General features: G+C 36.5%; 2 protein-coding genes across 2 annotated transcripts; one reads left to right on the top strand and one right to left on the bottom strand.

The window, feature by feature from the left end:
* Positions 1–3,555: 3,555 nt before the first annotated feature.
* LOC114760692 (DEAD-box ATP-dependent RNA helicase 39-like) lies at positions 3,556–8,372 on the bottom strand. The gene is made up of 9 exons (XM_028949979.1): positions 7,812–8,372; positions 7,401–7,496; positions 7,127–7,315; positions 6,814–6,954; positions 6,547–6,687; positions 5,636–5,778; positions 4,906–5,035; positions 4,719–4,767; positions 3,556–4,160 (listed from the first exon to the last, which is right to left on the bottom strand). Exons 1-9 carry the CDS (start codon positions 8,358–8,360, stop codon positions 3,664–3,666), a joined length of 1,935 nt encoding a protein of 644 aa, XP_028805812.1. The 5' UTR covers positions 8,361–8,372; the 3' UTR covers positions 3,556–3,663.
* A 1,169-nt stretch (positions 8,373–9,541) lies between these two features.
* Positions 9,542–10,309, top strand: LOC114760757 (uncharacterized). The gene has a single exon (XM_028950049.1). The coding sequence runs from the start codon at positions 9,542–9,544 to the stop codon at positions 10,307–10,309; it is 768 nt and encodes a 255-aa protein (XP_028805882.1).
* The last annotated feature ends 220 nt before the right edge of the window (positions 10,310–10,529 follow it).

The raw sequence follows: 10,529 nt of genomic DNA, 5'->3' as shown, positions 1-10,529 counted from the left end.
GAGGCGTAAGAGAACTACGGTTCAGCTTAAACCCCAATGAGGGTTTTAAGCATTTGATGACGTTTGATCAAGCAAGACCCAGGCCTAGAAAATGGGAGGCAGTAACGAGGGAAGGTGAAAACTCGGAGTTATATATTTCTAATAAGTTTTAATCTGAATAATTTTTTTTATTATGACAAAATTTACAAAGATAAGGATCATTCAATCAAAATCTCATCATAATCCTACGACATCAATTTTAGTCTATTTAAAGATCATTTTTAACTTTAAAAGTCAAAAGTTGTTGAGTTATTCTTTCTTTTAGGTACTATGAGAAAAATAAAGAGGAAGAGAAGAAAAATTTTAATGAGTGCTGTTTAGAAAATTAAAGAAGTGGGGTTTTGAAATTTTAATAAAAAGAAGAAGAAATAAAAAAGAGTAATAAAAATTAATTTAAAGCTTTTAACCCTATTTTTTATTTTTTAAATCGAACTTATTAAAGTTTTTCTTCTCCTCCCTTCTTTTTATTTCCTCTCATACCAAACGGATCCTTAAAAACAATCACTAACTAGCAAAAAAAAAAAAGAAAAGACAATTGTTTTGTCAAAGATAACACTAACATTAACTAATGTTATCTTTGACAAAAAATACATTAAAGATAACATTAAAGACAATTTTTTTTGTCAAAGAACAATTAACAATTTGTTCTTTTATAAATTAAATTGTTAAAAAAATAAATAGTACAATTTATTTCTTAGATTTTATGTGAGACATAAGATGCTAGTATGGGTTAAAACAAAATCATTTGCTAATGAGCATATTGATTCTTACTCATCTCGGACGCGCACTTGTTTTTATGCAGTTCTTTATTAAATTATTTGTAAGAGGCGTTTTTATGATACCACTCAGGAATGTTTGGACATCATTTGTATTAACAAAAATAGCTTTAGGGTATGTTTGGCTCAATGAGAGGAAGGGGAGGGGAGGGGAGGGATTTTAATAGAGGGAAGAGGAGGGGAGGGGAGTGGAAGGATTTTAATATTATCTTGTTTGGATTTATAAAAAAAGAGGGGAGGGGAGGGAAAAATATTTTAATATGGATAATTTTGCTCTTATTTTATTTAAGGCGTGGGCATAATGGTCACAACATGACAAAATATAGACATAATGGTCACAACATGACAAAATATGGGTATAATGGTCATAATATGACAAAATATTGCCATTTCCCTCTAAATCCTCCCAATTTTAGAGGGGAGATTTAAAATTTCCCCTCCCCTCCTAAAATTTGTGTGTTGCCAAATAAGGGGAAATGATTAAAATCCCTCCCCTTCCCTCCCCTCCCACCCAAATCCCTCATACCAAACACACCCTTAATCTAGCATCTTCCCATCATCAGCAATCTGTCATCTGATCTGATAAGATATACTACCTTTATTACTTAATATAAGATTTCATTTGACTTTTATATTGATCCTAAATATAAAACGTCAATCCATTTTGTCTCTCATATTTACTCAATTTTTCAAGATAGTCTTTCCAATAATTATAATTTTAGCCAACACACTTGATTAGTAAAGATATTTTAGGAAAAACAACACTTATTTATTACAAATAACTAACTTAACTTTTTTTTTCTCAATTTCTTCAAATTAGTCAACTAGCTCTTATAATTAGGATCGTGATAGTATCTAACTTTTCTAATATTTCCGGTTCTTTAGCCTCCTTTTTTCATTTCGTTATTACTAATTATGTATGTTCATGTTATGAAGGGACTACGTAAGCTCTTCTAAGATCATGTTGACTGCCATAACAAAGAAAGAAAGAAAGAAAGAAAGAAAGAAAGAAAGAAAAAACGAACTGATCCGCTAGCTCTCAAAAAAGGAAGGCAACAAAGTCAAAGTCAAATGATCCGCTAGCTCTCAAAAAAGGAAGGCAACAAAGTCAAAGTCAAATAATACTAAAACCACCACACATCTCCAAGCTAAAACCACTAAGACCAAAGCTTTAACTAATCCTTCAAAAGGACCAAAACCTAAACCAACACCTAAAACATCCGGTAACACCAAAGCTTCTTCCTTTTCTTTTTTTTTTTTTTGTCCTGGACCTCAAACCGAAAGCATTAAACATCACTATAAATATAAATACCCTTGTGTCTCACAGCGTCAAAGGCACAGAAACACCATCTTCTATGGCTCGCTGGCTTCCACAGAACCACCTTCTTCTACAGTCTTCTTCTTCTTCTTCACAGCTTGGCTTCGCAGTGGTGAGCGTTTTCCTGTGTGCCTTTGCGTTGCTGATGTGCGCTTCTCATTCCACGAAACGACGTCGTCAGAGCTGGAGCAGCTGGTTCTTCGGGGAGGATCCAGAGCCAGTGATAGAAATTCAGAATGTGGCAACTGTGAATACTGTGACGACATCGTCAGAGACAGAGCAGCGGGAAACAGCTCCCCCTTCCGTTTGGCAGAAGAACATTCTGATGGGTGGCAAGTGCCAGCTCCCTGACTTCTCAGGTGTCATTATTTATGATTCCGAGGGCAATATCGTCACTCAACCCAAAACTCCTCGTCCTTTGTTACTTACCTGGAAATAAATATAACAACAAGGCATGCCACCAGTAACTTCATATTGGGCGTATTTAGGTCTTTGATTAGAGAGAGAGAGAGAGAGAGAGAGAGCACATGAAAAAAAAGCATAGAAGTTAGTTGGATGTGCACTTACCATTTACCATTCAAGAAGGTGAGAAAGAATTTGTATTAAAATATGCTCTATATATTATGTTTTTTTTTCCCTCAATAACAACGGTATTTTTTAATATTTACTCCAATCATGAACATAAAAACTAGATAATTAATTTATAAAGATTAAAAAATTAATTTAGTTAATTATTTATAGGAAATATGTATTAGTTTTTAAAATTACCCTGTTAATCGTTTATATTAGAATTGTCTCTTGATAAAAATATTTTTTGCGCAACTCAATATTTTTAAGTCACGTTGAAATTAAAACTAAATCTGCCATAAGTGTTAAGATTAAAATCTTCTCAATAAGTGTTTCTCATGTTAGAACTATCTCTTGATAGAAACATTTCTAATATGCACAATTTATAAGGCTAATTTAAAAAAATTCTATAAGTCAGAGATAAAATGAACTGACATATTTAAAACCGACCAAAAGCAAGACAAGTAGAAGTGCAAAGTGACATCCGTTTTTTTCCTCAGAGATGCTGGTCAGAGTCTGAGAATCCAACTGAATGATCATACGGCAGTGAACAATTTTCTACTGAAACGAAGTTGATATCACCGTAGATATATCCATAAAAGATTCTGAGCTCCATGTGCAAACCTGATTCAAAAGAAAACGTTGACTCTGACATTATCCAATCAGTTAGGATGGGTGAGGGAAGTAGCCATGATGTGCAGCCACATTCCTTGAAGACCAGATGATCTTTAAAATGATTGTCATTGATTTGAATAGGTCAATATTATCATCCCCCTGTGGCACGCTGAGCGTGGATAAAATCATAAATCTAGTAATTTAAGTCAGTTTGGCGACAACATGAAGTACAAAGAGATAAAATAGCAAAACCAAATGGATTTGGAGAAGATGCATTGAGCAAAAATATGATTAAAAAAGAAACTTGTACATAATTGATAGTTTTGTACAGCATGATCACATGCAAATTCAAAATTGTGATTCCCTCTTGTTTGAGGAACTCCGCCCCCTAAAACCAACAACACTCAGTTTAGAATTTGTTGATTTGCCAGCACTCTTTCTTTTAATTGTTTGCTTTTTCCCTGCTGAAGCTTTTCTCAGGCTACTTGCATTGGAAGATCTTACAGATTTTTTAACCTGAATCCCTCCTGCCTTTGCTGATTTTAATGGTTTGGATACTTTTCTCGAACCAGTGTTAACACTAGAAGAACTTTTTAATACTTTTGATACAGTGGGCTTCTTCAATGCTTTTTTGGAAGTGGCACGGACAGTAGAAGTGCTTTTCCCTTTGGAAACCTTTACCAATTTGTTATTCTTCCCCTTCTGCTGAGTTATTTGGGTCCTAGCAATCTCCCTCCTAACACTTTCTTTACTGATAGCCTCCAAGCTCTCATTCTTCCTTATTGCTTCTTCTATTCGAGTGGCCAAGGTTAAGTCTCTTTTTGCAACCAAGCTAGTTACCTTCCCTGCATAGAAAAGAGGATATTTAATTTAACCCACCAAATTTGGTCAAAAGAAAAAATTAACCCACCAAAAAAAAAAAGGATTTTCTATTTCTATATATAACATAAAATAAGCCATATTATTTAAACTCTGCAAAAACATAGGCTAAAGATCTAATCATCAATCATAATTTTTGTAAGCCAGTTTGTATATAAATTTGATAGAAAATCTATGGCTTCATAAAACTGTACATTTGGAACTCCCACAAAAGAAATGGAATTATCCGTAAAAATGCCAGATTCAGTGGGCATTTGAAAGCTTAGAATATAGGGAGCAGCATGGCGTTTTGCATCCAGAATATTTGTAATGATAACACAATAATTCATGCCGTACTCTGCCCATGTATAAGCAACAAGAAGTCAATAAATAATTGTAGTAAAACTATATCTAGATCATTCAGAAACAATAGGTCAAACAATTGTTTACTGGTTCTATCTATATTTTAACTTATTTTAGACTGTAGATAGAACTAAATTTCAGGGAATTCTTAAAATAGATAAAAGCATGATAAAAATCAGCACCTTTTGCACCCATACGAGCTGTCCTACCAGTGCGGTGAAGGTAATCAATCTGAAATAGGATGAATAGTAATGCTCAGTAACTGGTACAAAACTGATAGAGGGAGGTTTTTTTTTCTTTATTTATTTTGGGTGTTGGGAAGTGGGAGTAGAGCAAAATGAAAATCCTGGTAACCCAGATGATACTCACAGAGTTCAAGGGGAAATCAAACATGATAACATGATCGACATCCAAATCCAGACCCCTAGCAGCCAAGTCTGTGCAAACTAATGTAGGGCAATCATCTTCATCATTTTTAAACTTCTTGAGGTTTTCAACCCTGAGTTTCAAATAAAGGAACTGTAAGATACATCACAAACAGGCAACAAAGTGTATATATAATGATAAGATGATTGAATTTCAACCTCACCAGGCCCTTATGCAAGTTGTTTTCATACTTGGGAAGTGATGTAACATACTGTGCATGATAAACATTTCCCTTAGGTCAAATCATTTTTCTTTGGTCAAACTTTTGTGTAAATTGAAGTATTTTAGTTGTATGAAATCCTATTAACTCTTTTGAGCAGGCAAGACATGTAACATCCGCATTGACAGGTGTCTTCAAGTTACAAAACAAGATTATTACAGACATGCACAATTGTATCGGGTCCTTAACCTGAGGTTATGCTTTTACCTATCAAAGATTAATGAAGCAATCAATAATAAACTGACACAAAAACTAGAAACTAGTCCATTGCCACAAGTAACAATATAAAGAACATAACAGAACTGGATGATGACAGTCATATCTGTCAACAATGCAGTTATCTCCGAAATGACATTACTCATCTAAGCACTTTGACAGCAGAACTTCCAGAGACTGCAACATATTAGAGAATGGAAGGAATAAATAGATAAATAGGGTGAAATTAGCACCGACCTTTGCTCTGCTGGTACCTCTCCATGGTAATTGACAGTAGCTATCTGATTTTCACTGAGAAAATGATCCACTGCACGGCTAGAATCCAATGTATTGCAGAAAACCATCACTCTATTCCCCTTTGCCAGGCTTGGCTCCAGAACCTGTACACACATGACCGAACAACATATGATAAATATCCAGTGAATTAAAAATTGTCTAAACCACAGATAATCTTATCAAGAAAGCCAAAGGTACCGACAGATTAGTACCAATGAAGAGCATGCACTGTAGGCATCATAACAAAGCATGCGTGCGTAAGAATAAAACAAAATGTTGGGCATGCAATGCAGAAAAAGGGGGGGCGGAGGAAGAGAATGTTGATTTTTGCTTCGGTGATGTTGACATCTATTAGTTTGCCAGTTTGAGCTTGCTTCTCTTCTTCTGTCTCTCCCATCATGGCTGATGAGTAAGATAAGAAGGATTTATACTTTAATAATAGAATATTATTATGCTTCATCGGTGTCATAATATCATGACCATTAATTACCAAGCACCTAAAGCAACTTTCCAATCTGCATTACTGGGATGACTTTGGCACGACATCCTATAGTACCAAGAAATGAGAGATATCATTCACAGAGAAGTTAAAGGATTGGTCAAGTAAAACTCACAATCAGCAGCAATTAAAAAATTGAAACTTGAAATTTCCATATATACCACAACTCCATAGCTTAAAACAAGCATCCCACCCTACTCATTTAAGGTCATACCTCCAAACGAAGTCATGAAGTTTTGTGGCAAGAAGAGAAACAGACAGAAACAGCATTTTTGTTGCCAGAATTCTTTATACAACTAGATCTCTATAGAGCCACAGAAACCAACCACTTGATCACATGTGCAAAGCAAATGGATGGTACGCAAAAAAATACCTGCAGTAATGCCTCCAGCTTGTTTTCAGAACCCGACAGCTTAATAAAATCATGACGAGCAGAAGCAATCTTTTTATGTAGTGTTGATGTTCGTAGATGCACAATGCCCTGAAATTCCTCATCAACAAGCTTTTGCACTGCCTGCAAGACGCACAAATGTCAATTGTGGAACTTAACCATCAATAGTGGTACCGCACAAATTCACTTTCATTTAGATATAATGGAATTTTCCAAAGTAACAAAAAATGGTGATGTAAGTTAGCATACCTTTGTCATGGTAGCAGTAACCAGGATAGTCTGAAAACCTAGGCCATCAGGTTTTAATGAACGATGCTTTAGCGGGCCAATAAACTTGCGAATATCAGGACCAAAACCTCGATCAAACATTGTGTCTGCCTCATCCAATACCTGCAAAATAAATCCACCATCAGTAAGTGCAAGAGCTTCCACATGAAGAAAAATGAGAACTGAGATAGTTTTTCAAAGAACACTTATTAGAAATACAGCAGATTAAAAAATGTAGAACAACTGAATAATGGTATTAAAAATTAAGAAGAATATCATATGGTTGGAAACCTACCAAGTATTTGATATCACCGTATACCATATTGCCTTCCTCAATATGCTGCAGAATTCTACCCGGAGTACCAACAACCAGGTCAATGGGGTTATTTAATGAATCCTCCTGAGGCCTGAGACGGCCACCCCCACTTACCATAGTAGACCTTATTCTTGCATGGTGGCTGATAGATTTTGCAACTCGAAATACCTATACGTCCAATCATACAATAATTTAGTCATGCAACCAGAAAACTCTACGTGATCCCTAAATAATGAATAAATTGCATAAGTACCTGCTCAGACAACTCCCTCGTAGGGCATAGCACAACAGCTCGGGGACGCCTGGGCTTCATAAGCAATCCATTCAATTGTTCATCCCGTCTAAGCAACTATATGAACAAATTAACAGGGTCGATCAGCTTCTCTTAATATACAACCAGATAGGATGGTTACTAATTAAAGCTATATAACTATTAACACAAGAAATGGCTGTAGAATACCAACATCAGGAACACAAAATGCACTGCTCAATAAAAGCAAGTCTCGCGTATTTTGCAATTAAACAGTAGCATTCTAAATGGTGGAAGTATGACCGAAGTATATACACAAAATTGCAAATTACTCCCATGAAACTAACACCACACCTAAACTAAAGCAAGCTCCCCATCCAAACATCAGGTCAGGTTTTACAAGCGACCAAGTACCTGAACAAGGGGAAGCATGTAAGCAAGAGTCTTGCCAGAACCAGTATGAGATCCCAAAACGACACTCTTCTCTTCCAAGACAGCAGGGATGCCGATACACTGAATCTCCGTGGGAACCTCAATATTCATCTCCTTCACGGCTCCCATTACCTCATCGCTGAGGCCCAACTCCTCAAAACTTCCTACAAACTTCTTCTTCTCTGACTTCTTCCCCTCATTCTCACGACCCTTTTCAGAGACAGAAACTGACCTCGTTGAATTCTTAATTTCTGGGGTTTTAGTGGAGTCCTTAAGGTTCCTGAATCTGAGTCTCTCAAGAAGAATTGAGTGCTTGATTTGGTCAGGATCAATGGACTCCGTCGTGTCGGAAACGGTGGCCGTAGCGGTGGAGGTGACAGAACAGAGGTGTCTAAACCCTAGCAAAACCCTGCAGCGTCTTGCAGACAGATTGAGAAATGGAATGGTGTGGCCATGAGATAAGCGTACGAAGGGTGAAAGGTTGGAGTTTAGAGAGAGAGTGATAAGGGCTCTGCCCGTAGCTCCCGCCATAGGAGAGTTGTCGGAGCACCCCTGTTTGGGTAAGATTCACACGTTGATAGAGGTTTGATATTTTGGATGGTGACAACGGTAAGGGAAAGGGAAGAGTTATAAATGGGTCTTGATAAAACAATTAATCACAAATAAGCCCCTAAATTTAGTTTTCTCTTCATAAGTAGGATTATTTACAAGACAAGACGAGATGAGATCAGGATAGGTTTATCCTCGTGAACAGGAGCTGGATGGGATTTTTGTCTCATATCCTGTCCTGTCCCAGTTCTGTCTCAATCCCAACAAGATGAAGTCAAGACAAGAATGGGATATCTCATTTCCTTTTTTTAAAAAAAAAATATAATTTTTTGTATGATTTTTTTTTATGTTATAAGATTTATTTTTTATTAGGCTTCTAAAGATAAAAATATTATAAAAAATATTATGTCGAAAACTCAATTATATAGTATAAAACAATATAAAAACAATACTAAAAAAACCATAAAAGAAACATTATATAGTAGTTTTATGAATTATTTTATTGAGGAAGGAGATTTTGTTAAGATAACACTGCAACTTAAGAGCTGAAAATCAATATAAAAATAATAATTATTATTAATAATAATAAATGAATTGAATCATCTAATAATAATTATTAATAAATAATTTTTCTAAAAAAAATACTCTTTCTGTCCTGTCTTGTCCCGAACTAACTAAGATCAGGACGGGACAAGTTGAATACCTTAATGATAAGTGACTTGAATGTAATTGTAATAGTATATGAAATATCTAATCAAATAGGATAAAAGTAACAATATCATGAGAGCCTAATTTATTAGCCTCTTATCTCATTAGACCTAAATCCCAACTAATGAAGATTAGGTTTAATAGAAAAGAACGGTTTCGCACAACTTGATGATCCAAAATTCAAATCTTTATTAGGAGAAGTATTCATATTTAGTACTTGACACTACCTCCAACAAAATTACCTTTAATATAAAATTACTTGTGTATAGCAAAAAGAAAGACTTAAATCCACGCAGAAGAGAACACTGTTGACGATGAAGAAGGGGATGGACAACTGAATATGGAGTGCTAAGACTCCGTCAACCCTCTTGTCTTTTCTATTTATGTCATCTTTTGTTTGGAACTGCTAGGGCACTGCAACCAACAAATTCCACGCAGTGCTCAAATCTTTTCTAATGGATTATAAACCTGATCTAGTAGTCCTAGTGGAACCCAGAATCTCTGGTCTCAAGGAGGACAGAGTAATAAAGAAAATTGGCATGTATCGCTCTCACAAAGTGGAAGCAAATGGATTTTCAGGAGGCATTTGGGTTCTTTGGTCCAGTTTGACAAAGATCAAAGTACTCAAAAACCATCAACAATTCATCCACTGCTGTGTCAATCTGATTAACCAAAGACAAAGCTTTCTCTTTACAGCAATTTATGCTAGCCCAAAACCCCAATGGAGAGTTAATCTATGGAGTGACCTCTCCAGTATTGCGCCTGATTCCAATGAACCTTGGTTACTTGCTAGCGATTTCAATGCCACTTTAAGCTCAGGTGAACGGAAAGGAGGCGCCAGTGAACGAAGACGAGGATGTCGCCTTTTCCATTCCTTTATTCAGTCTAATGAGCTCATTGACTTGGGCTATGTAGGCCCATTCTACACTTGGAGATGTGAGCTCACTTTAGCTCGCCTAGACAGAGCACTCTCCAACACCCACTGGATGCATTGTTTTCCCAACTCCACAGTTCAACACCTACCGCAAATCAGTTCAGACCACAGGCCCCTCTGGATAAATTTTGGTGCCCCCATATTTGCAAACAAAAAGCCTAAAGATTTCAAATTCCTCACTACTTGGGAAACCCACCATACCTTCCCCAAATTAGTTCAGGATAACTGGGACTCTAGGCTTACCCTCTCGGAGAATATCTCCAACTTCTCCTTAGCTGCATCCCACTAGAACCAAGAAGTCTTCAATCAGATTGGAAGGAAGAAGAGATGACTCAGAGCCCACATCTCTAGGATTCAAATAGGGGTGGGAACAAGCCAGGCCAGGCCAGGCTCCACGCTTAACAGGCTCGGCCTGTATTGAGGTCTATTAGCCTGAGCCTGGCCTGTGGCCTGTGATAGGCTTATTGTTCAGCCTAAGCCTAGCCTGTAACCAAGCCTGGCCTGGCCTG

The sequence above is a fragment of the Neltuma alba genome, unplaced genomic scaffold (genome assembly GCF_004799145.2).
Source record: "Neltuma alba isolate B1F8T4 unplaced genomic scaffold, ASM479914v2 tig00001640_pilon, whole genome shotgun sequence".
Classification (NCBI taxonomy): domain Eukaryota; kingdom Viridiplantae; phylum Streptophyta; class Magnoliopsida; order Fabales; family Fabaceae; genus Neltuma; species Neltuma alba.
Note: the sequence above shows the minus strand (reverse complement) of the source record. Positions and strands in the feature narration are given on the sequence as shown.

What these genes read in the sequence shown, in the direction of transcription:
- LOC114760757 (XM_028950049.1), top strand. Translation starts at nt 9,542, where the DNA reads ATGGATTATAAACCTGATCTAGTAGTCCTAGTGGAACCCAGAATCTCT.
- LOC114760692 (XM_028949979.1), bottom strand. Translation starts at nt 8,360, where the DNA reads ATGGCGGGAGCTACGGGCAGAGCCCTTATCACTCTCTCTCTAAACTCC. An exon ending in TTACTGCTACCATGACAAAG is followed by an intron (nt 6,688 to 6,813) that starts GTATGCTAACTT and finishes TGCGTCTTGCAG; the next exon opens with GCAGTGCAAAAGCTTGTTGA. An exon ending in AGCTCGTATGGGTGCAAAAG is followed by an intron (nt 4,161 to 4,718) that starts GTGCTGATTTTT and finishes TTTTCTATGCAG; the next exon opens with GGAAGGTAACTAGCTTGGTT.